Below are 26,324 nucleotides of genomic sequence, written 5' to 3'. Positions count from 1 at the left end.
AAAACCATGCTGTGAGCACCCCATACATATTAGCCATGATTACTTGGCATCAAATAGAGTAATACCAACCTAGTGTGAAGGGCTCTCTGTCAAATGGGGCCAAGGAACGATCGAGGGGAGGTTTCGTGCTTCTGTCTATGGAAGGAGCAGGGACTGGAAGGGGAAAAGACGGAAGTCAATTTTAAGAAGAGAGCAGTTGGCTGGCGCCAAAGGAACAGGTACGCTGGTGGGCAATGGAGGGCAGCCCCTGTACTTACGCTTTGCTGTTTTATGGTTTCTACTTCTGCTAGGCTCTTCGTGGTTTGGCTGGGGCGGGGGGACTGGCTGTTTAAAAAAGATCCATATGTTAAGTAGCATCTCATTGGAATATAGCCACAAGTCCTAGTGGCCTTATTGCCGCTAATAGCCTGACTGTTCACTTTCCTCATCATTTCTCTCTTGGACAGTAACCTCTTACCTGAGCTCCCCATCCCACACTCTTTCATCCAAGGTATTATCTGCATGGCAGTGGAGTGAGCATGTCACTCCCTTGCCAAGCCCTTGAATGGCCCCTCTCATAGGGAATACAATAAGAACTCGCTGTGTATCCATCTTTCCAAGTCCTTCTTAGACTCCTCTCTCCAGGGTCCACTGGGTGCCCACTCTAAATGTCATCTTACAGTTCCTGCAAAATCTCAAGCTCATGCCATGGCCTCTTTCTCATCTCTGTATTTGTGTTTCTCTCTGCCTACAATGTCCTTTCCCCACCTCCTGCCACAACTGGCCCATTCTGTCCAGCTCAATGTTGCCTTCCCACCCATCATCAAGTTACTGGGTTTTCTGTCTCCCTGATCACACATTACTATTCAAATTGTCTTGTGTATATATTTGTTTATTTGTTCAGTATCTGCCTCTCCCTAACCAAAATTGAAACTTCGTAAAAGCAAGGACCTTATTTGTCTTGTTCGTGTTCTATTCCCAGCAGCTAGAACACTGCTTAGCACACAGTAGCAGCTAATAACTGTCTGTTGACTGAATGAGTGAATTCTGCATCCCAGTAGTGGCGGTGGAAGCCTTCAGATTTCAAAGCAGAATGTTTTTGTACATCAGTTCATCTCCATGAGTCTCCCCCCTCTTTGCAAGAAAACTGCACAAGCAGGAGGAAGCCACGTATACTTAGATGAAAGGTCCCAACTGTGGGGTGGTCTGCATTTTGAGATTTGGGGAAAACACATTCTCTCTCTCCCTCTAGGCCTGGACACTGGCATTTGCCTACCACCGTTAAAGCTCTCAGACCCCTCACGAAGAGAACACGTTTCCAGCCAATGGCACATTAGCCTGAACTTCTGGGGGTCTCTCTGAGTACTTAATTGGACCCACAGGGCCTGAGACTGTAAGCTTGAAGAAAGAGAAAAGGGGGTTCGCCGCCTCTCTCTCTCCTCTAGGTTCACTGCATTGCGAGCCTTGGGGGCTCAAGCCACCTGCCCGCGGCATTTCCGCCTCTGGCCGGCAGGTGGCACACGTCTTGCAGGTGAGAGAAAGTGCTCCCGCGACCCACGCCCTGGCCATAGGGACCCTTTACTTACCTTTAGCTTACCATTTACTTACCCATTTATTTCAAAGCTTTGATTAATTTCAAAGGGGAGGGAGATAATAGCACAACCTCATTATTGAAGTGGCTTAAATTGTTTTGGGTAAGGGATGCCTGCGTGGCTCAGCGGTTTAGCACCTGCTTTTGGCTCAGGGCGTGATCCTGGGGTCCCGGCATCAAGTGCCACACGGGGCTCCTCCCTGCCTCTGTCTCTCTCTTTCTCATGAGTAAATAAATAAACTCTTTAAAAAGTTTTGTTTTGGGTAAAAAGAAAATGCCGATGATGACATGCACTACGATATGGACTAGAACCACTAGGGTCTCACCCCCCAGGCCCCACTGCCGGTGCCGGGCTGCATGTTCGCAGCCTGTCTGTGATCGCTCGCTAGTCGGCACCGGGTGAGCTCCCTACAGTCTTGTCTCTGGCAGAGGAGGGACCCGAGCGCACCTAGCCCCGGGGAGGAAGACGAGGGGGCCTACCGCGTGACTCCGGGCGGCGGGCGGAGGAGGGAGCCCGGGCATCGGCCTCTGCGGGGGCACGGGCGGCTGCTGCGGGACTTTGCTGGACGGGGGCCGGTCTGCGGAAGGGCAAGGGCAGGAGGCCAGTGAAATGAAAGCAGACATGCCCCACCACGGCCGGGGGCTCCGAGCACCTCTGCGCTGCGGGGAGGCGGGGGCGCCCCATCCCGCAGCCCCCCGCCAGCCCCCATCAGCCCCCCACCAGCCCCCTACAAGCCCCCACCAGCCCCCCATCAGCCCCCCCCGCCAGCCCCCCCGCCAGCCCCCCACAAGCCCCCACCAGCCCATCAGCCCCCCCACCAGCCCCCCCATCAGCCCCCCCGCCAGCCCCCCATCAGCCCCCCACCAGCCCCCTACAAGCCCCCACCAGCCCCCCATCAGCCCCCCCCGCCAGCCCCCCCGCCAGCCCCCCACAAGCCCCCACCAGCCCATCAGCCCCCCCACCAGCCCCCCCATCAGCCCCCCCGCCAGCCCCCCGCCAGCCCCCCATCAGCCCCCCACCAGCCCCCCGCCAGCCCCCCATCAGCCCCCCCCCGCCAGCCCCCGTCAGCCCCCCTGCCAGCCCCCCGCCAGCCCCCCTACCAGCCCCCCACCAGCCCAAGGCCCGCCAGGTCTCAGACACTCTCACAGGCACACCCAGGTGCCCCCACAGGGTTAGGTCTGCTCTCCTGGCTTCTGTACTGGGTCCCCTTCCTTCCCCTCACAAATGCTCTGGGGCTGACCTCCCCTTCCCACTTCCTCCTTTTGCTCCTCTCTTCCCTTAAAGGGAAGGGCTGGTCACCAACTCCCCTTAGGGAATCCCGGATTTTTTTTTTTTTTTGTAAGATTTTATTTTTAATCTCTATTCCCAACATGGGGCTCAAATTGACAACCCTGAGATCAGAAGTCGCAGTCTCCATGACACAGCCAGCCCGGGGCCCTGGAATCACACATTCTTAGCTGGTTACTTGGACTTGCTTTGAAAGAAACTCAGTATTCTGAACCACTGAAGTATCCCAAGGCCAGGTGGATAGGCTAGCGATGTCCCTTCTCTTTGATGGGGTAGAGACCAGGCCAGGATAGTGACTGAGAGCCTCTCACATTCTGTGCCCAGCATCCCTCTGTTGCCTGACCCAATCCCAGCTTTGGAGAGGTACTGCTCTTCCACAGGGAGTGGGGCTCGGAACTTCGGCAAGCCTGGTCTAATCTGATGCCACTCTACCCACACTGGCCAGCTCTCAGCTCTTCTGACATGCTGTCCTCCTGAGAGCCAGAGCCTTTGCACAACTGTTCCTACCGTTGAAAATACCCACCCTCACTTTCCATATCTACCCCAATTCCACAGCCAACTCCCACTCATCTGTGAAATTGCAACTTAAAGCTCATATCTTAAGTGAAGCAGCCTGGACTAGGCATATGTCCCAGCCTTCTCACCCACATTTGTCTTCCTAAGTACATATCATGGTTTAATTAAGGCATTTGTGCTGTGTGCATTTGATGTTACCTCACCCACTAGACTATGAAGTCTTGGGGTGAGGACTGTCTTCACTCTGTGTCTCCATAACTGGCACATACAAGGCACTTGATTTAATCATCGATTTCTTCTCTGGACCTCCATTTCCCTGTATATGAAACCGGCATCATCCTTGCTCCCCATATCATAGACTGTGCTTAAAAACACAAAACAAAATGTTGACAAAGTGAGAAAGGGCTTTAACATGGCAAAAGTGTTCTACAGCATAAAGGATGGATAGTATCCATTTGTTTATGGTATAGATTGTCAACTTTCCAGCTGACTCTCTTATACTCTGCTGTGCAAGTGTGCATGAGCCTGTTTTCTTTCACCACCACTCCTACAGTGTGACCCATGAGGCAAGGGCTACATCTTCTTTCCTGAAATTCTTTCAAATTCTTTGAAATTCTTTCAAATTTCAAATTTTGGCATTTAGAATGATGCCTGGCTCACAATAGAAGACCAGTCATTTTTGTTGAATGGATAAATGAATGAATGAAGGAGACACAGGCTGATAGGAACAGATTGACAGTAAAAATCTTAAATAAAGTATAAAAAATTATTTTGAAGTTACGGTCACACCCCCTCAGTATTGTTATGTTGATTGTGGCCGTTTGTGGGTAGAAGTCCCATATAACTATGAGTTGGTGGAAAGATGGGGAGAAATGGGAAGGTACTCTTGAGTACCTAAGTAATACATGAAATGAGTTATTATTATTGCCGAATACCCTTACGTGGTAGTTCAGTGTCGGTGTCAGCCATCACAGGCAATGATTTGTCTGCAATATTTATCATCCTCCCAGAAAACGTCTGTGGTCTATATTTTTATTATCCTATTTCGTAGATGAGGAAACTGAGACCCAGAGAGAGGGAGCACCTGTCCAAAGCCGCATGGCCGCAAGGAAGCTCTGCGCTGCGTGGGCACAGGCCCATGAGGGGCAGTGGGGCAGCAGTGCTGGTGTGTGGGCTGCAGGGCCTTACCGATATAGGTGGAGTTGGAGTTGGGGAAGGGCTTGGCAGGCAGGATGGAGCTCTGTAGGGCCTCCTCATCGTTGGAGGGTGGCGGCTCGTAATCTGCATCGTCTTCCACTGGTGCCTCTTCCTCCTCGTTGGGGGACTCGTAGTCATCATTGTCCTCCCCGTCCTGATCGTCAGTGGGGCTCTCGTAGTCATCCTCCTGCCAACACAGTGATGGAGACAGACCGGTTTGTAGAGCCTTCTGTGGTACCCTTGTGCCTGCATCGATTTTCTCTCTGCCAAACCTCCCAACAGTGCTGGTGTGGGGAGCAGCAGCACCGGGATCATCACTCCCATTTTATTTATGAGGACACTGAGGTTGGGGAATGCATTATCACAGGGCCAGCGAGTTGTGGACGTGGGCCCTCCATCCAGTCCTTTAGAACACAAGGCATTTTCCTCCACCCCTTTTTGCACAAGAGAGAAAAGCACACGAAATGAGGAGGACACTGGAATAGAGGGGTGAGGAGAAACAGCGCTGTTGTGAGTAAATGTGTTTTTTTATTCCAGGAATCACGAAGAGAGAAACTAAGTGCCTGGAGCATCTGGGATGCCACTAGTTCATTGTCAGTTCTGTTCTTAGTATGCCTGAGCTCAAAACATTCTTCTCATCATAACCTCATGCAGTGTTGAAGGCCATGCTAATGGGGAAACCAGATAACCAAAGCCTATTAATTAGAAGGCAGATGAAATTGTCTGAGAGGGGAGAGTCAGGCCTGTGCGATTCTGTGGGCTGAGGGCTGAGTGTATAGAAACAACAGCTTATTATTCGTCACATCTGACACTGAGTTTAAAGCTGCTTTCTTTTTTTTTTTCTAAAGATTTTATTTATTTATTCATAAGAGACAGAGAGAGAGAGAGAGAGAGAGAGGCAGAGACACCGGCAGAAGGAGAAGCAGGCTCCATGCAAGGAGCCCAGTGTGGACTTGATCCCCGGGCTCAGGGGGGTCCCCAGGACCACGCCCTGGGCTGAAGGCAGGCGCTAAACCCCTGAGCCACCCAGGGATCTCCCTAAAGCTGCTTTCTTTTGGAAGGGACTCTCTTTCTAAATTTTAAATTTTGTGTTGTATTTTACGTGTGCTTCTCTGTGGGCCTCAGGGAAAGCGCACCCTGGGGATTGAGTGATTGCCTTTGAGGCAACTTATGAAAGGGGTCAGTCATAATAATGATTTCCCAAGGAGGGGTGGCACCATCGGCCACTGTGTGGCAAGTGCCTTATCCTTCTGATGACAAAGTCGGGTGGGTAATAAATGGGCCCGGGGCAGTTCTCTACAGTCAACAGCAGTATGAAAAGAAGCAATGGGAGTTGCATCTTGATGAGGAAAGGTGTGTACCAATAGCCTAGAAACCCTCATAGCTTTGCTAGGTGACTTAAGAAAGACTAAGTTGTTCAATTGAAACATTCCTGTGTTCATGTTGGATTTGAGGAATATATATATTTTTAATATTGGAAGGCAAAGGGAGGTTGAGTGTCTTCCTAAACTCTGAGAAAGACTTCATCGTGTCTTCTATGTTCCTATAACTTGAGAGCAGGGGAGGGAACCCCTGAGTCAGGGGTCTTGAGAACAGTGGCCTCCACCCCTCTCCAGGGAGGGGGCTGCCACTGACAAGAGAGAGGAATCCCTAGATGGTCTCAGCCTACACACCCCAGCCCTGTTGCTCCCGCTTTCTACCAGCCTTTACCCTGAACACCTTCCTCAACAGCAGACCTTTCCTCTCCACTTCTAGAACAGTGGGTTTCCCCAATGATTTGGCTCCTAAATTTGCATGCATCTATTTGTTTCTAATCACATTCTGCTGTGTGGATGTGATATCTATGCTATAAAATGCTCACAGGGTTGGATTCCTTATCTCCACCCCAGCCCATCTAGCGCCCTGTGCAGGCCTGGACGTGCAGTGAAATCCATGAGCGTTTGAGGCAGCGGCTAATGGGTAGCCTGTGTTCAGTTTGTTCATCGAGAGAGGGAAGGACACCAGCCTCAGGCTGGGCTCCCACACAGAAGAAGCCACGTGGCCAGCAGTGGCAAAGATGCAGCTTCTGGGCAAAACTGTACACAGTGTGGGGGAACCTCTGGTCTATTTTCCCTTTTGCACAAAACAAATCTGTCCAATTCCTTTGTCTTTTTATAGAAAGCACAGACATAACTAGCATTTTTCAAATGCATTGCTTCCTTTTGCCAGAATCCCAATAGGACAAGGGATGTTCTCCCTGTTTCCTAAAGGCACTGAGGCAGCTGCTCACCAGAAGGACCACTAGACTGAGGATCGGGCCACCTGGGCCCCAGGCTTGCCCCTAACTAGCTGTGTGGCTCTTTGTAGGTCCCATTCTCCCCAGGGCTCAGCTGCTTCATCTGTAAAATGAACACACTGAGCTGTGAGCCATAATTGAGCACCTAGCCAGAGTCCAGCTTCATGCACAGTAACCCTGAACACAGTCTTCTGGGGAGAGGACATCCAGAGTCCATCAGACTCTCAAAGGGCTCACTATGAACCCCTCAAACATAAAACCCAATTGGACTAGACCATCCCTGAGGTCTTTTTAGGGTGAATAGTTGATTCTGAAATCTCTCTCCCTCTGTGTCAGCAGTGGGAACTTAGATCTATAAGACAAGCTCTTTTGTGGATCTCTGGGTGGCTCAGCGGTTTAGCGCCGCTTTTGGTCCAGGGGGTGATCCTGGAGATGCGGGATCGAATCCCACATAGGACTTCCTGCATGGAGCCTGCTTCTCCCTCTGCCTGTGTCTCTGCCTCTGTCTCTCTCTCTGTGTCTCTCATGAATAAATAAATAAAATCTTAAAAAAAAAAAAAAGACAAGCTCTTTTAAGCTACTTTCCTGTGTACCATCTAGGGAGGGAGTTTGGGAAGGCCCTGCTGTGGGGGTAATAATAGTGAATAATGGTGTGATCTGCAAACTACAGCCCATGGGCCAAGTCCAGCCCACCAGCTGTTTTTGTAAACAAAGGTTTATTGGCATACAGCCAAGCGCAATTGTTCAGCTATCATCTATGGTTGCTTTTGTGCTATAAAAGCAGAGGTGAGTAGAAGAGCTGGAGGCTGGAATGGATGGCAAAACTGGAAATATTTACTATCTGACATTTAGAGATCCTATTTCATGGCACCCTGAGGGGGTATACTGGCATCTTGTTAGAGGCCTTGCTCCTTTTGGCATCATGCTAGTTCCTCATTACAAAGGTGCTCTGCAAACTGCTGTAAGGGTAGAAGAAGAGCCCACACCATACTCACAAAGGATGACCAGCCCCCATTGTCTTCTTCATGGCTTTCTGTGGAAGAAGATAACAACATTATCAGTACCAAAAGAAGCCTCTAGAGGGAAAGCCAAAGCAGCATCCCATCTGATGTGCTCTCACGCCACTGCCCATCCTAGGCCCTCATCCTACCTTCCTCATATCTGGGGGTTGCTTTAGTATCAGCTCTAGAATTTCCACCTGAGCAGCTCATTCTACCAGGAGGCAGCAGTGGATCTCAACCTTTCCCCACAGAACAGTCACCCAAGAGGGCTTTAAAATACACAGACACTGGGAACCTACCCCTAAAGCTTCTTTAAAGCTTTAAAGATCCAGATGGAGGGACACTGGCTTGACTCAGCTGCTCAGTCAAAGCCTGGGTCCTACCAGGATTCCCACAGAGTTCGTCATTTCAGATCTATAGAGGCTCCCAGCTGAGCAGGGGGCATAAAGCAGGTGCCCGGCATGGTACCATTTCTCCTGCTCTCACCTTGGACCCGAACCTCTTTCTGGGAGAGAACTATCTGACAGGCAAATGAATAAGGTCACCTGCACAATACCTCAGGAGGCCCAGGAATCGGCAGACAGAAGAACCGAATTGCCTGTCACCTCCTAAAGCAATCACTCTCACCCCTGACACCTTTACCTGTCTCTTCAGGAAACCGTGGGACTTGGGGTCTGCAAAGGCAAACAGCATTGCATTAGTGGTATACTGGCTTAGGAGTACCTCCCTCTTTCCTCAATGCCATCCTGCGGGAGGAGCCCCCCACAGGGGGTTGTCTCACCTCCCAGGACTGCTCAGCAACCTGAGCCAGGCTGCCCCCAAATTCTAGAACCTATCAGAGTCACATTGGTGGTGTAACTGGGAGCTCATGACTGCCTGAGTCTTTGGGGGAAGTTCCCCTGAAGTCATAGGCCAACAAGCAGGATGAAGGGCAAAGAAAAGGAGCTCCCAATTCCCTCCTTGGCACCAGCTTCAGGACCCTGGGCCTGAAGGAGTGCTGTAGGTCGAAAACCGAGGCAAAAGCAGTCCTGCACCTCTCGCTTGGATTTGAAAATTCTCTGGGTCTTATTACAGTGTCACTGGGCTCTTGGATTCCCTACTCACTTGCGTGTGAAAATGCTCCTTCTCTCTTCATTCTTGTTGATTTCTTGACTTAACTTACTGAGAATCCTACAAGATAAAGGACAGGTAAGGTGACAAAACCATCATCTCTCTCCCAGTCCAACTCTCCCATTAGTCCTGGAATTCCCTGATCTGCGTAACATCGGACATCCAGGCCAACCTTGGCCAGCCTCCTTGTCTGGCTTCCAGCCAGTCCTCTCCACTGGGCGTCTGCTCCTCACTTCCCCCGAGCAGTTGCTGCCTTCATCCCCTCTCCGGTCCCCTGCTCCTGCCCAGCAGGCCCTCTGTGCTGGCTCAGCCTCCTCAGTGAAGCTCACAGACCCTCTGTGAAGACCTGCCAGCTCTCACCTGGCTCCCCTTCTCAGAAATTCTGTAGCCTTACAACCTTGATACAGCCACTGTGTATTTTATTGTCTTACTGCTCTTGGGGCTCAGGTCCCCTGACTCTTGCTTTAACATTCCTGTGGTGATGTCAGGCTTCCAGGAACCCTCAGACCACCTCTGAAACCTGGAGGAATCAGCTGCTCATTGCAGAGCTTGACGGGAGCTCTGGTGAGCTGTTCTTTGGCCTGTATCTCCTTTCATCTCCCTCCTGTTCCCCCCCTTCCCCAGTGCCTCCTCCTCGGTGACATGGATTTTTTATAAACTCTGGAGAAGCATTCCCAATCAGGGCACACCCGGCAGAGTGGGAGACTCCCTGGTTCACCCGTGTCCTGAGGCCAACCTTGGCCAGGACCCTTGGAGATGCTCTTAGTCCTCGAGTGCTGTGAGCTAGCAAATCCTCAAACCCCACAACAGGGAGGGCCTTCACAAACAGGACTGCAGCTCAGGCACATCCAGCAGTAAGAGTCCAATCCACGGGGTCTCTCAAGTCTCCGGGACAGGAGATTCCAGCCTCCCTTAGCACCCGCTGCTGAAACCAAGGAAACCCTCGTTAGTAAACAGGCTCAGTATTCCCTAGAGATTTGGAGGCAGCTAGGAGGAGCCTCAAAGATGATCTAACCCAAGGTCAGTTTATAGATGAGGCCACAGAGGTTCACAGAGCGGTTTAGTGATGAAGCCCTCCCTCCCCACAAAACACACCCGCCCCTGAAGCCAGGCTCCCCGATTTCCAGGGCAGCATCTTTTCAACCTACCATAGCCTCGTGTTAATTTCCTCTATGCCTCAAGCTCCCCAGGAGCCGATGCAATTGAGCCTGTGGCCCATCTGAGAATGAGCCACGATCAACATTCCTGCAGCTGAGTGACCATCTCAAGGTAGCAAGTCTGGCCTCAAACAGAATTGCTAAGTTAGCAAAGGTGGCCCTTTGCATCCACTACCTCCTGCTTCCCTCATCACTCCCCCAGGCTCCCACCCCCCGCCCCCCACTTTGCCATGGTCTCAGGGAACTGATGCTCTGAGCCCTTCTCCGTCAATCAAATGACAGGATACATTTTATAAATACCCTGGGGACTTCAGGGGACCGAGCAGGAAAGAGGGCAAGTCTTCGTCCTCCATTGTAATGTCGCTGCTAGGATTTCACACCGCCCAGACCTGGGGAGGAGATGCTTTAAAGAGGGAGTGGGGACTTTGCGGTGACCTCTGAGCACACCGCCACTGGAGCGCTTGTGACACACATCTTTTGTTTCCTTTAAGCAATCATTTTGAGAAGCTGTTGGGAGTCCCTCTCCTCCCTGCCCCTGACATCCTCCAGAGGCACCAAAGGAACCCTGCTGGCGTGGGCATCCCGGCCACATCTGGCAGCAGTGGTGGCCGCAGCAGGCATGCTTCACCCAACAGTATGCGGGAAGGGCCCTCAAAGCGCCAGGAACTCTGCTGAGAGCTCAGGAGGCCTCGAGGAACAAAACAAAGGTCCCGGATCTCAAGGAGCTTAACATGCCCGTGGAAAGACAGACAAATGCTGAACATTTAGGGAAGTGAAATTCTAGGTAAGTGTTGTGTATATATACAGGCAATGGGGGTGGGGCTGGGTGCAGGACAGGGACGCAGGGTAGGGCGCAGTTGCAATTGAAAACCAGCAGGCATCGGCACCCAGATGACCGGGCAGCAAGGAGCTGAGGAAGGTGGGGCCGGGCGCCCCTCAATGTGCCCCTCCCAAAGAGCGTGGCTGCTCTGCCCGGCTCATGCCGCTTTGATCCCGAAAGACCTCCGGCTCTCTGCAGTGTCTCTTCTCACCAGTATCTTTAGCAGCCAGGCTGGAGGCCTTCGGGGCTCTAACTGGCGAAGGAAGGAAATGTCAAACCGCAGGCCCTGACAGAAGAGCAGCAACGAGGCAACAGAATGCAGAGCGGGCCCACCAGGCCAGCAAAACAGGGGCTCCCGGGGCCCTCCTGTCTGGGCAGCCCTCTGAGAACACCTTCTGAGCCAGCTGTGACCACTGCTGAGGGGGAGTGGGCCAGTGGCAGGTGGCAGGGCCCATGGGCCAGGCAAAGAGCTGGTTGCTGCCTCTGTGTGCGAACCTTCAAAGTCCCCCACTCTCACACCCGCAGGGAACCAAGTGACGGTGAGCGGCCGGAGGTGACTCATTCCTCCTCCTCCCCGCAAACCCCAGGCCTCACTCAGCACCGGGACTGGGCAGCATGTAGACATAATCCTCTCTGCGTCGTCTTGTTTTAGGGATAAGCTGGCCTCCAAATTGGGGCTGAACCTCTGACAGGAAGTCAGGCCATTGCAGCAAGATGGTTCCAAGGGCGGTTGCATCCCTTGCCTGCTACGTGACAGCAGCCAGGCTTTGATTTCTCAGCCACAGGACTTTCCTGGTGATGTTAGGAGGCACAGACTATGGGTCCTTGTCCTGAGTCTGACTGCAGCATCCTGCCCCATAAGCCTTGCCTGCTGCATGACCTCCAGCAAGGCACTTGTCCTCCCGAGGCTCAAATTCTTCACCAGCAAATTAAGAGAGTTAGCCCTGGTGAGGGAATCCCTGACCAGCCTGACTTTGGAATTACACTGGGTACACCTGTTACAAACAGATTACCAGGCTCACTGTAGACTTCACCCGTCAGAACCTACAGGGCTGAGTGAGGCCCGGGAGCAGTGACACCAACCAATTTCCTGGTGATTCCTATAGTCTGTAAATTTTATGAAATCAATCTTTTTTTTCTTGCTATTCTTGGAATTTTTTTTTTAATTTGGAGGAGGAAGGAGGATAAGGAGAGGAGGAGGGGGAAGAGAGTGAGGAGATGGGGGAGGAGGAAAAGATGGAGGGGGAGGAGAGGGGGAGGTGGGGGAATAGTTGGGGGAGGAGGGGGGGGAGGAAGGGATGTCTAGATGGGGAAGAGGAGGGAGAGGAGATGGGGGAGGAGGAGGAGAAGATGAAAGAGGAGATGATGGGGGAGGAGGAGATGGGGGAGAAGGAGGGGGAGGAGATGGGGGAGGAGGATACGGCCTCCTTTTCGTCCGTCTCTTGTGCTTTACCAAGAGCAAGTGGAGGTCCACTCTGGGTTTTGAAATCAACTTTGCTGGTCACCGAGAAGTAAGAAAGAAAGCATACAAAGAAAGGCCAGCAGAAAGGAGGGAAGGGAGAGAGAAGGGACGGCCAGGGCAGAAGGAAGTGGGAGAGGACGTACCAGAGCCCTTAGCACACCGAAAGAGTAGGTCACTCAGGAGGCATCTCTCTGGTGCCCACATTGTCGCACGTGTTCGTGTTACAGTGTACACAGATTTCTCACCAGAGCTCTCAGTAAGAGCCTTAGACAGCTTTCCTTCTCTCCCTCTCCCGGCATCCCTCGGTGGGAGCCTTATTCCCTGGACTTGGATTTCAGAGGGCACGCTGCTCCCTCCCAGGACACCACCTTCCCAGACCCAGAAGGTTCAGGTGAAGTCGGCCCTGTGCTCTCCTGCAGCACACCCCTCCAGCTCTCAGTCTGCCTCACTGCCCGCCAGTCCTCTGTCCCCATCTCAGTCCTTCCACCCGCACCCAGCACACATTGTCACACTGCCTCTGGCTCTTGCTCTGCGTTTCATCTTTCTTTATTTTTAATTTTTTTATTGTTTTAGATTTTATTGAAATTCAAGTTCACATACAGTGTATGACCAGTTTCAGAGGTAGACATCAGTGATTCGTCAGTTGCATACAACACCCAGTGCTCATGACATCACATGCCCTCCTCAATGCCCAGGCCCAGTGACCCCACACCCTCCTCCAGCAGCCCTCAATTTGTTTCCTCTGATTGAGAGTCTCTTATGGTTTGTCTCTCTCTCTGTTTTCATCTTATTCCATTTTTCCTTCACTTCCCCTATGCTTACGAGTTTTGTTTCTTAAATTCCACATATGAGTAAAATCATGTGGCATTTGTCTTTCTCTGACTTATTTCACTTAGCAAAATGTCCTCTAGCTCCATCCATGTCACTGCAAATAGATTCCATCCTTCTTTAAAGGAGCACAGGGTTTGACCCAAGAGCCAGGCCTCCAGAAGTTCTGTCCTTATGACATGAGAAGCCAGGTGTGGGTCTTGGGACTCAGGGAGGTGCCTTTCACCATCATCACAGGCTTCAGGGGAGAACCACAAGTGGGAAGGCCTAGCATGGTCTCCCTGCTCCTCAGCTTTATACCACCCCCTATAATTTTAACATCTAATATTTTATTGGCACTTCACACTTATTCTGTGGTAGGCAGATTGTTCCCATTTTTACCACCAAAGAAGCAAGGCACTGAGAGAGGGCTTTGTCGAGGGCCACTTGAGCAAGTTCAATATGGAACTGAGTTGGGAAGTCAAGTTTTCAGGACTTACTTTGGGGGAGAAGGAGTGGCTGTCAGTTGAGAGGAAGCACTTCCCCTGTGGGGAGGACTGGCTCCCTGGACAGAGATTAGCCCATGAATGGGAGAAAGTGGAGACAGATCTGTCACTGTAGTAATTCTGTGGGAAGGTATGGTCACATTTTTTTGAGGGGCCTGGGAAAGGCCCACTTATCTCTGGGTCCCTCCCTTCGTCCTCACTTCCTCCTTTTTTCCCTACTATTTCTCAGGTAGACTGACTCTGCTGTTAGAAGGCCTGCAGCTTTCGCAGGAGGATTGACGAATAACCAGATATTACTGCATCCCCTCTCTGATAGGAGTTAGCTTTTCCTAGCCCAATTCCACTCTCGGTAATGGGTGCAATGGGAACTCATGATATAGACCCATCCAACATCTATCTATGGCTACACCACCACCACATCACTCCCTTCTTATTTTTTTAAGTTACACTATGGATTTAAATACAAAACTCATCACATTTTTAAAATAAGCTCCAATTAGGCATCAGCAGATTTTAACGTATATTTTAACATGTATTCTATTGTATTCCAATTTAGCCAGATAAGGCTCAGCTATACCATGGATTTTAAGCCCCTCCCTATATAGGAGGCTTTGTTGTTTTATTTTTTATTTTTTTATTAAAGATTTTATTTATTTATTCATGACAGACACAGAGAGAGAGAGAGACAGAGACACAGGCAGAGGGAGAAGCAGGCTCCATGCAGGGAGCCCGATGCGGGACTTGATCCTGGGACCCCAGGATCACACCCCAGGCCGAAGGCAGTGCTAAACTGCTGAGCCACCAGGGCTGCCCTGCTTTGTTGTTTTATTTAGAAACTCTCCTCCATTTCAGTATTTGGGGTGTCTCTGGGAGAAACTGTCCGAGGGAGTAGCTATTGCAGACAAAGCCTTCCTCACCAGAATCTGCCTTCTTACAAATCTACTTAATAGAGATTTTTTTTTTAAGCAAGGGGAAAGAAAATCAAGATATTCAGAGGAGTGTAATCTTGTTTTGGTCTGCTGTACATAAACACAGTTTCTTTCCCATAGCCCTTTAGGGTAATGATGATGGCAAATGAACCTATGTACAAGGGAACAGAACAATCCTATACAATTGAATATCTATACAATACCAAGCAGCTTATGTGGGCTGCCTCCTTTAAAATCCAGCATTCCCAAGAGCTAGTTCTTTTCCCTAAAAATAGGTGAGGACACAGGCTCAGAGGATCGATGGGACTTACCCAAGGTCCCATGGCTGGTGGGAGGCAGGGCTTGCTTTAGAACTTGGCTCTCTCTTGTTCCAAAACCCATGCCTTTTAAGTCTTCAATCCCCCCTTTGACAGCATAGCATGATTAATAAAAACTTAGTACTATGTTCACTGAGATTTTGTGTAAAGTAATGGAAACAGCTAACACTCGTTCAGTGCCTACTATTATTTCCCCCATCATCTTCTCTAACCTTCCTGCTAACTCCCTGAGGTTGGTTCTCCTATTACAGATCTCCATTTTACAGATGAGGAAGCTGAGGCTTGAGGAACCCAGATAACTTGCCCACAGATTCATAGCTAGTGAATGGAAGAATTGGGTCTCAAGTAGTCTGACCTCAGATCCTACACTTTTACTCACTAAGCTCTTCTGTCTGCCTGTTCATACCTAAAATTATAACCTTTAGAAGAGGGAGCCTCCATGGTCATATTCCTTTATTTTATAGACTGGGAAACTGGGAGTGGACTACAGACTCATCCCAGGCACAGAGTTCTCTATAAATAGAGCTGGGACCGGTTATTATGTCTGTCAAGAGGGACAGTAACCCGTAGAGTTTCCTAATCAAGGCAGCCAGGACCTTCTCTAGACGCCTACCCCAGCACTCCCCATTCACCTCCGTGTTCCATGGGCAGGTTCCTAGCTTGCCTGGAGCACACATGCGTGCATTGGAGGCTAAAGAAATGCCCCACCTCTACCACAGCCACAACATGAGTGTTTACAGTCTGCCTTCCACACTAGCAACCATGTCTCACCTTCCTCCTTCTTCAGACACTCAAGCATAGCTCCAGACAGCAAGTGAGCTCAGCCCTAAGATAAAACAGAATCTTCCGAGCTGAAAGTGACTTCCTTATCTCTTTTCTTCCACTGCTCTGATTAAATCCCCTCACCCTGCCTGTGCAGGGCCACGGCCCTCCCTGAGGCTCCTACTCAATTAGCCAATTAGCGGGGTCATGCCCATTACCCCCTAGCTTGTATCCCTGCTTGCAGCTGGGCCCCCCACCCTGCTGTCTTTTACACTGCCCTGGAGAAAGCCAATACACCAGTTTTACCTCTGTGTGCTCCCTTCTGCCCTCACCTCCCCACCCTTCTCAGACTCCTTAGGACAGCTCACAGGATCCTTCTCATCCGTGACCAGTTACTGCGGCCTCTTTGTTCTGTGTGTGCCCCAGCTGTTCTGACCCACTTGCAGTTTCATTAAACTCCCTGGTGTCCATGCTTTTGCAACATATTCCCAGAATGTCCTTCAACCCATTCTTTATCTGACCATTTCTGGTATATGTCAAAATCCAACTTAGCCTCCTTGCCTCCCCAAAGTCTTCCCTGAATGCCATTGTTGGTATTGTTGCCAAAGTTGACTCTTCCTTTCATACTCCCGAGGAACATGTACCTGCATGTGCCATCGTAATCGTAGTATGATTGTTTAGTATTTCTGACCCTCCCTCTAGAATGTGAGTGTCCTGAGGTAGGGAATCTGTTCCTTATGGCTGCAGCATAAGTAACAAAGGCCTGACACATTATATTGGCATATCTAGTAGCAGTTCCTTAAATGAATGAAGTATTACTATTGTATGGGGACCAAAAGATGCAAACCCAAATGCTCTCAAGAACCAGGTATATATATGTATATACATATACACAAAAATATATTCTATTACATACTTATTATTATGTATATGAAGAATATATTACATAAAACTGGTAGTTCTAGTGACTTGATAATTTCAAAGATTGGGCATCATTGGGTCCATATGGACTGGAGCTCTCTTCAGATAGAAATCATCATTCTGATTTGCCACAGTCTCCATGACCCCTATTTTTTCAACAACAATGAGGCTTTGTGTTGATGACCTCTTTTATCATCATACTTGTACTATTATTTTTCTTAGAGTAGAGAAATATTTCTTCATAGTCTATCCAAAGGTGATAAAATGAAAGAGAAATTGATAGGACTTCATATTTTTCGACCTGGCACATTTTACATATTTACATCACCTGCCTGGCTCTGGTAAGCTTTTGAGTATGTGAGACATTTCCTAGAGGAATGAAAACACATGGTAAGAGGTGCACGATGCATCTCATTTCAGCACCCATGTGGGGTGTACGTCAGTCATTACATCCCACTTCCCTTCCTCAGGATTCTTAAGACTGTGCCCCTGGAAGCCATTCAAGCAATTGGTATTGACAGCCAAAATGATGTCCATTGTCATTCTTCATCTAGTCCAACTCTGTCATTTACTAATTTGGAAACTGAGGTCTAGAAAGCTTAAGCAATCACTGTTCTGGTGATGACACCGTCATGAAATAGGTCTCATGACTCTGGTGCCCAAGTCTCCCCACTGGGAGAGAGGAAATGAAAACACAGTCCCCAATCAGGCTTGTCTTTGGCAAGAGCAGCCAACACACCAGCTGGGCTGGATCCGTTACTTCTTTTTCTCCATGTATCATGACACATCTCTTTCCCATCCCTTGCCCTTGCCTCTACCCTTCCTGCTCACTTTCTTAGTGTAAACCAGCAGTGACAGAGTGAGGGGCTCAGCTCTCCCTGGATTACTTCCCACCCCGACCTCTGTTTCCCCAAACAAGGAATCAGGGGCAGTACTTACGGTACCCGGAGCTTAGGAAACTTCTGGATGTCATTTTCTGTCAAGTTCTGAAATGAAGACACATGGGCAGGTTACAATCCACAGGAAGGGCCCTGGGCCAGGTGAGTAGAGAAAGTGAGAAACAGGGAGTAGCCAGGACCACAGCAACCCAAAGCATACACCTCCCCCACCTACCCAAAGCAAAGCAACACCTTCTAGATGTTGCATAAAACGCCTGTGGGACTGGTATTGCCAGATACACTTTTTTCCAAAGAGAATCCCCAAGTCTGGATTTTATGTGAAATTGCCTGAGTTTGAAGTATTGACAAATAATTTTAAGTTAAGCAAACACACAAACACTATGAGAGCTAAATTGTAGAACCAAAAAACTTGTTTTGTTTCGTGGGCCGAATTTGGTCATGCTATGACCACTTCCTAAGCTCTTACCCCAGACTTCAGGGTCCCTCTCAGTTTCCATATGGAGAAGCTGTGAGAAGCCAGCCTGAAGAAGGGGTCGGGGCCCTTATACCACCATCACACCCCAAAGCCTCTCTCAGCAGGGCTATTGGTAGTGTTCTCTAGATGTGGGGATGCAATAAAGAGGCTTTCCTGAAGGACCAGAGAGGGGGAAAGGAGAAAGAAATATCTGTGAAGAACTGACTCTGGAGTCTTACTCTCACCCTGATTAGCCCTCACATCATCCTGTGATTTAGAAACCATCAGTGTTCCCATTTTACAGATGAGAAAGCTGAGGCTCTAGGATGTTAAAGGAATTTCAGCTTGCAGGTGATGGAGCTGGGGTTGGAGCCCTACTCTGTGGCATCCATGGTTAATTTTCTTCTTGCAAACCTCCCTCTTCCCACATCTGATCCCTTTGAGGGACCCAGGGACCCTACTGGAGGGGAAGAAGGTGACAAGGGGAAGAGAAGAAGGTGCTCAAAGAAGGAGAGGCAGGGTCCCAATACCAGAAACAGAAAAAAGGGTGAGCATACTTTCCACGGAACTAATGCTGAGCCATAGAAAGCGATCCATTGACATTCTGAGGCTAGAAAACAGGGGTTAGAGTGGAAGCTCTAGGGTCAGACAGGCTGGGTTTGAATCTTGGTTCATCCACTTAGCAGCATTCTGATTTGGGGCATACCCTTAGCCTCTGTTTCCTTATCTGTAGAATAGGAATCAGAATACTAACAAGGGCCACCTTTCAGGGCTTGTGAGCACTGAACGAGATGATGTGTGTCCTGTGTTTGGCTCTGCGCTTGACACACCCTCTGTGAATAATAAATTTTATGTGAGTAACATATGTGAAAATAAATAATAAATATTAATGAGCTGGAGTCTGGCTGGCTCTCAGAGGTTAGTTTTGCTTCTGCTCCCACTCTGGGCTGGAAGCTGCCTGGCAGGTTCTCCATAGGGAAGAGGGCGCATGGTCCCCTCTGAGGCCAGAGGTGCAGGGGCTAGGTAGGGTATCTTAACAATGTGTTTATCGGGCTCACCTGCCCCCTTAGCACACCTGGCAGCAGGGTTGGTGCTGGGGTTTGCTCTGAGTCCTGAGACAATCAGGCTTTTGGTCAGATTTCTTGATTTCTCTCTCTCTCTCTCTCTCTCTTTAAGATTTATTTATTTGAGAGAGAGAGAAGAAGGGGAGAGGCAGAGGGAGAGGGAAAGAGAGTCTTAAGTAGACTCCATAGTGAGTGTGGAGCTGGACTTGGGGCTCAATCTCACGACCATGAGATCATGACCTGAGCCGAAACCAAGAATCAGACTCTTAACCGACTGTGCCACCCAGGCTTCCCACTCTTTTATTTGTAATATCTCTAAGCAGTGGCTCCTCCTTCCCCCAGCACCAGTCCCTCTCAGAGATGTGCCGAGACTCATGTTCAGAATGGCACAGTGAGCACAGGGCTGCCTGAGGGCTGGAGGCTGTGTGCTGGGCAGCTGGCCGCTACCTTCTGTTTGGCTTAGTTGAGGATGTAGGCTGAGGGAATCTAAGAAGAGCATGAAGGGGAAGGTGGACATGAACAGGTTGGAGACACAGAGGAACAGGATGTTAGGAAAGAGAAAGGCCTTTAGAACAGGGACAGGAACTAGCAGGAAAGATGAGGGATGTTCCAATGGGATTTTCAGAGAGTTTCTGCCACGTGATGTCAGCCCTCCTCTACCTCCTCCTTAAACCTCCAGCAACTCTGTGTTACCTGTAGGATCACCTGTACCTTTGTAGGAGCGTGGTTAGGTGCTGAGCATGCCCTCCAGATGGGCCCTGCCTGGGGAGGCGACGTGCGGACACTGCTGCCTGCCCACCCAGTATCTGCTCTCTCTTGCTCCCTTACTGACTTCACCTGGATTTTGTCCGGGGCTGTAAATGTTCCACCTCCAAAATACTTAACACCCTACACTTCCTTGCAGATAACAGAGATTACGGGACTCTGCTGTGGCCAATGAGATATAACCTGAAGTCTACTGGATAGAACTTCTGGAGAAGTTCCTACTCTCCTGAAAAGAAGGGGAGTCATTACCCATGCAGTTTTGTGCCTTTTAATCTTTGCCCTACTTGCCCCTCCTCCTGCCTGAAATGGAGGCGTGAGGTCTGGAGGTGGCATAGCCAACTTGCAATGAGTCGAACAGAAGCCACAAGCTTTTTCCATAGACTAGACAGGGTCTGGGTTCGTGATGACTTCTTAAAGTAGCTCACCAGCCCCTGGTGCCTACTCTAGATTCCTTATCACTTGAGAAAGATAAACCCCTGTTTGTTAAGCCACTGTGGTTGGGTTTCTGTTATAGGCACCCACATGCCTTCCTAACTGACATGCTTCCAAACACTCTCTTTCAATCTTGTGGAAGTATGGCACCCCCTTCCCCACCAGACAAGGTCCTACTCTTCTCACTGGGAAACCAAAATAGCAGCAAAACAGATGCAAGGGACCTACGAGCAATGAAGAGGGAGAAAGAAAGAGGGACAGAGAGACAAAGAGAATGTGGACTTCCGCTGCTGCCTTCAAAAGCAGAATGGCCCTGGATATTATAAAATCAGGATTTGGGCAGCCCGGGTGGCTCAGAGGTTTAGCACCACCTTCAGCCCAGGGCGTGATCCTGGGGACCCGGGGCTCCCTGCTTGGAGCCTGCTTCTCCTTCTGCCCATGTCTCTGCCTCTGTGTGTGTGTGTGTCTCTCATGAATGAATAATAAAATCTTAAAAAAAAAAAAAAAACCAGGAGTGATAGATGAGAAATTAGAGCTCTGATCGGAGCTCACACTATACCCAGAGCACCTGGGGGTGGAGACTGAAACCCAGCCTCCCAGTTGCAGGGCCAGGCACAAGGTTCTGCCCCCTGCTCTCCTGGGTCCTAGGGTACTTCTTTCCACTTCCTCCTGGTCACACAATGAGGAGACTCTACTGCAGTCTCCAGGGACCGAGGGGTCCTAGATATGGGAGCAGAGGAGCCAGAGCCCCCTCTTCATGCCTCAGATACCATCTCTCAGCCCACTTAAACAATCCTGTCCTAGCAGGCCTGAGGTTCACACACAGAGTGCTGGGGGGACTGGAACGGTCTATCACCCACCGTGACCCAGTCCAACGTGCTCCTTCTCAGGAGAAGAGAGAGGCCCTGAGAAGGCAACTGCTTGCTCAGGGTGAGCTAGAGCATCAGGGCCGCAAGCAGGGCCACCCTCAAAGATGTCTTACTCCCTGTCCACTCAACACTAGTAAGTCTCAGATCTTAGTTCTCAGTGGTAAAGGTACCAGAAGGAAGTATTTACATTTAGTACTAATGTGCAAGACCAACAACAACAAAACTCCAGATATTCTGTAGGCTCAAGGCTCAGTATGAAGAAATAACATTGTTAAAAATTCATGCAGTGTTAGAGTAAATTAAATGTGTGCTTTAGTTCAATGACTAGGTATAGGACTTAGAAAATTCACATCACTCTTCTGTACACATTTCCTCAGTTGCAAATGGGGTGGTTAGAGCCTTCCCAAGATAACTTTTTTTTTTTTGTATAAATCAAGCTCTGGAAGGCCGAAATCACACCTTAGTCGTCTCTATATTCCCAGGATGTGGCATGGTCCAGTACGTAAAGGGAGCCCAGGAAAATGCTTGTGAAATGAATGGATGGGTGAATTCATGCATGATTTAAGTGAAACAGTGACTAAACGTGTTTTACATGGCACATGAAAGGAAAACTGAGACCAACAGGGCACAGTTTGGTCTCAGCATGAAACTTAACAGGTGCCTAGAAAGGAAGGGGACTATGTGTGGTAGTGAGCTCACCATTCCTAAAAGAATTCAAGCGGATGTTAGTGGTAGGGATATGATATGGGAAATGGATTGGAGTACCAGGTGGAAAGTTAGAGTTCGTAACCTCTCTGGCCCCTTCTAACTCTGAAGTCTCATGGCTGCTGACCTCAAGGCTGCTGACCATGGCTTGTAGGGAAACACAACTTACTTTGCCCTCCTTCCAACTCCAAACTGGGAGCATCTACCCAAGAGAACTTTGAGGTCCTATTCCCACTTCTTTTTTGAAGGGCAAAGAAGCATAAGACGGGAAATGGGTAGATTGGTAGAGAGGGTCTATCTCACCCATAGACAAAGGTGGCGTTTCAAGGGAAATGCTCAGACCACCTCCCAGCCACCTACCACCTGTCAGAGCTGCATCTCTTTCTATTCAAAGGCTTAATCCTCCATGTATGACTGCATTTTAGTATTATGTTAAAGCTCTTGGCAATATAATGGAGTAGCATCCTATCATATATGTGTTTAATTGGCAAAAAACCAACTATGTGAATTTGATAGAGAGAAAGAGGTATGTAATGAAATAATGAGGGTGATTTCACACCTTATTCCACTCAGTGAGTATGTACTCCAGCGTGAGAGATGGGAAAAAATAACCTTCTGTTCTCCCAGATGGTCTTTTTTTCCCTTAGGCTTTTCTCAAAGTTTGGATGGCATTTGAAAAGATTTTTAAGGGGTGTGTGTGTGTGTGTGTGTGTGTGTGTGTGTGTGTGTGTGTGAACTGTATATGGATTTCTCCTTATACTTTGACACTTGAATGTGCCATGGTATCAGCGAAGGGAACTACTAGCAATAGGTCCTGGAAGGTATAGACCTGGAAGCTATCCAGAATAGTAGTATTGTGACCTGGAAGGTATCCAGAATAGTAGTATCGTGAGAGATGATGACAGCAGAGGGCATAGAGAACCTCAGAAGATGGCAAGGGGCTGTGTGCGGATCCTGGAGACGGGCATTGACGCTGCGCATCCCCACGAACTAGGTAGACCAGCTGGCCTGGCCATGACTGGTTAGAGTGTAGAGCAGCTTTGGTCTCACTGTGTCGAAGTGGTCAGCACTTACCAAAAACCGCTGCCCATCGATGTGATACTTTTTCACTACCTTCTCACAGTCCTTGTAGTTCAGCTGCAGAGAGGAGGGGAAGGTGCTGTCAGTGGCAGGCAGGTGCATCCCATTGGTTCCCCTCACTTGCCTGCCCAGAAGCTTAGCAATCTGTGGTACTTGTGGCTAGCCAGACCCCTACCCCCCTACCCTCATAGTCTAACAGAAGGGCCCCATCCCTACCTCAACTCTGCTTTCACTTGCCCCTTGGGACTCTCTGAAATGGAGAAATTGCCCCAGTCTAAGGTTTTGAGGCCAACCCCTACAGAAAGAGAGTGTCCTCAAGCCTATAGAGACTGGCCACATGCTCCTTAGGCACATATGGAATAGGTGAGAAAAAGAAAATAAGTAGCAACCATTGTGTCACCACCAAAGGATGACCCTGGTGAACATTCGATGTGTTTCCTACAGTGCTTTATTCTGAGCTTATCTCTAAACAGAATGGAGGTTAAATTTCACATTTAATCTTATTATCCTAACTTTTTCTCTTAAAATTGCTTTAAAATGATAATATAGGCACTGCCTCATGTTATCACAAACTTATTCTAAACATTATTTTCTTTAACTACTCCCTTATTGCTGATCATTTGGGTTGTTTACCAAACTACTGTTCCAATAACGGTAACAGAAATTGCTGATAATTGAGCGCTTGCTATCTGGCAGGCGCTCTTCTGTGTATTTTAACCGATATTAAGTCTTTAATCCTCACATCTTCCAGAGACAAAGGTGCAGATGGCTAAGCAATTTGCATGAGGTCCATGGGTAGCAGGTGACAGAGGTGATAATCGGGCTTCAGAACAAAACTTTAATGTCTCTGTCAGGAATGTCCTCTCTTTGTTGGTAACATGATAATTTACCATAAGTAAAGCAAACAAATTTAAGTGTACCTTAATACACCATCCAGATCAGAGTATAGAAAGAACATCATGGATATCCTTCTACACAGATTTTTTTTCTATTTAAGATAAATTAAACTGGATTCTCAGAATAGAGTTATAAGATTCACAGGAACGATCTTGGTTGCTTTCCCAAAGAGTCACATCTGTTATTAATCTCAGCTTTCTGTTTCACCTTGTCTTCAGCAGCATGAGAATTTACATTTGAAATATCTCCAAATGTGATACTTTGGGCTGGAGTATTTAAAGTGAAATGTCTGTCCTGGAGAACCTTTGGTTCTTGTCAAACTATGAGGCTCACAATCTGTGGCAACCTTCTTCTGGGGGCAACTCTTGGTCTTTTTTTTAATGGTTAATAAATCTAAAAAGTGAATAGAATTGTTGTAATTTCTTGGCTTGAAAGGATGGGATAAACTTTAGAACTCTCAGAAAAAGCTGATTTAGAGGTCAAGGTGGAATGTGAGCAACATTTGAGGCACCCTGATCATCCCTTTTATTTCCATGCAGTGAGGTAGAAGTAGTTCTTGGAATATTTAACTGCCTTTAATTCATCATTTACTGTCATCATTATCAGATACAGCTCTGATTTTGCAGATTGCTAGGTTTGACTCTACATATACAGATAGCTCTGCAGACTGGGGCTGCTCTAGTTGATTCTGATCCAGTAACCAGATACCAGGAAAGCATCCCTAGGCCTGGGGGCTAGAATCCGTATTTTTAGCAAGCATATAGAGGATTCTACGAGCACCCAGCTCTGGTAGTCTAGAGGAGGTACTGTTGTTGTAGACGGGACAGCTGAGGCTCAGAGAGGGGAAGGGGTTGGTCTGAGGTCACACAGATGGTTGGGAACATAACCGGGATTAGAAATGGCTCTGAGCCAATGCCTTTCCACTGCATGGCCCAGGAATGCTTTCCTGCCAAGTCAAAAGAAATTGGAGGGGTTAAAGAAATCCAAAACATGACCTCAGTCCTCAGAGAGGACTTCTATTCTAGGCAGAGGATGAACTACACATATCTAAGATAGGAAGACACAAGGGCCTGCCAATCTGCATAAACGTCCACAGCTAGGATCTGGTAAACAGAGCAAAAAAGGGAATTTCAGACATGAATTGGCCCCTCAATCTGTTGAGTGCTTCACACGCCATATTTCTTTTAATTCTTTCAACAATCCCATGAGGAAAGTTGCTGTTAGCATCTCTATTTTCCTGGTGAAGTAGCTGAGGCAGAGAGAGGTGAAAGGAAGGTCACTAAGCTAGCAGGTGGTAGAGCCAGGATTCAGAGCAAAGTGTCTGACTACAGGGCTGGCTGAGGAGTGTCTCCGAAGAGGCCCAACCTCTCTGCTTTGTTAGAAATTGCACCTGCTCATGGATCCTTTGAACAGGATATTTGATGACTAAGATCCATTCCCAAATGACTCCATGGTCAGTTCACTTGATGTTTTCTCTCTGGGGAAATCAAGGTTCCTAGGATTTGCAGTTGAGTCTGTGGGGGCTGAGACTTCCCAGATCACAGATTCCCTTCGATCTCCTCATCCTACCATCATTTTGATGAGGGATTGGTTTGGGTTTTTTTGGGGCGGGGCGGGGGGGGGGGAGCGGTTTATGGAGAATGAAACTGTCCCAGTGCTGCAGATGGGTCCCAGGGTCTGAGGTCTTCAAGAAGCAGCTCTCCCTTCCCCCACCTCAAGCAGATGGCTGGCATAGATTCCTTTCGATCTCCTCATCCTACCATCATTTTGGTGAGGGGTTTGTTTAAATCACCTCTGACCTGTAGTCCACCTCCCTGCACTAAGGGGAGATTTGCCCATGAATTCTGCTATTACTCGACCAGGTTGTGTAGTTCTTCTCACACTGAAGACAGGACCTGTCTAGGCATCTCAGTCTGTTCCTAGGGTTCTCTCACCAATTCTCAGTATTTTCTCCTTTCTTTAATTGAGGTAACACACCCTTTACAGCGTCTTGGCAAGTTTTGTCTTCTTGACCTAATTTATTTGGTCTACATTTAAGAAAAATACTTCAAAAGGCAGTTGTCTCAAGCATCTTTGTACCCACAGTGCTGAAGCTTAAGCTTATTGTGACCTTTTGGAGGAAAGAACAAAAACAAGATACACACAAAGCAGCAAATAACAGGATCTGTGGGCTATACATCTTTCATGCCACACTCGATTCTACATCTCCACATGTTTCTTCTTTAGGTTGATGGGGAGCAGTTAGGTATCATATAGACCCCATGTATCTATACATCCCAGGGAGCCCCCATTCCACCCCCAGGAAGAAAAAACAGAAAGTTGACTTAAGTGACATCTAAAATCTTGACTTTAAAATAACATCTTTACAACCATGTGAAGTGTCAACAGAATTCCATCCCATCCTCCAGGGACTGGGGTGTTGGAAGCTCAGATGTTCCTTATAAGACTTCTTATCTTTTGAAAAGGGATGGAGAGTACCCAAGTTGTGTGGCTTGGAATCTACTCAAACAGATGTGTGACC

The 26,324-nt window shown here is 48.7% G+C and overlaps 1 protein-coding gene across 1 annotated transcript in view; it reads right to left on the bottom strand.

Annotated features, from left to right (window-relative positions):
- The window catches only part of LCP2 (lymphocyte cytosolic protein 2), a 44,738-nt gene that overhangs the window by 17,101 nt on the left and 1,313 nt on the right, over positions 1 to 26,324 (bottom strand). The window contains exons 2-10 of the mRNA XM_072756623.1: positions 22,901 to 22,963; positions 17,578 to 17,624; positions 8,952 to 9,017; positions 8,490 to 8,521; positions 7,842 to 7,879; positions 4,563 to 4,758; positions 2,051 to 2,148; positions 258 to 324; positions 70 to 153 (exon numbers count right to left, since the gene is read on the bottom strand). Coding sequence (XP_072612724.1) covers positions 70 to 153; positions 258 to 324; positions 2,051 to 2,148; positions 4,563 to 4,758; positions 7,842 to 7,879; positions 8,490 to 8,521; positions 8,952 to 9,017; positions 17,578 to 17,624; positions 22,901 to 22,963 — 691 coding nt within the window. The remainder of the gene's footprint in view (positions 1 to 69; positions 154 to 257; positions 325 to 2,050; positions 2,149 to 4,562; positions 4,759 to 7,841; positions 7,880 to 8,489; positions 8,522 to 8,951; positions 9,018 to 17,577; positions 17,625 to 22,900; positions 22,964 to 26,324) is intronic.

This window comes from Vulpes vulpes, chromosome 4 (assembly GCF_048418805.1).
Source record: "Vulpes vulpes isolate BD-2025 chromosome 4, VulVul3, whole genome shotgun sequence".
Taxonomy (NCBI): Eukaryota; Metazoa; Chordata; class Mammalia; order Carnivora; family Canidae; genus Vulpes; species Vulpes vulpes.
The sequence above is the reverse complement of the archived record's forward strand: the minus strand, read 5'-3'. Positions and strand labels throughout refer to the sequence as shown.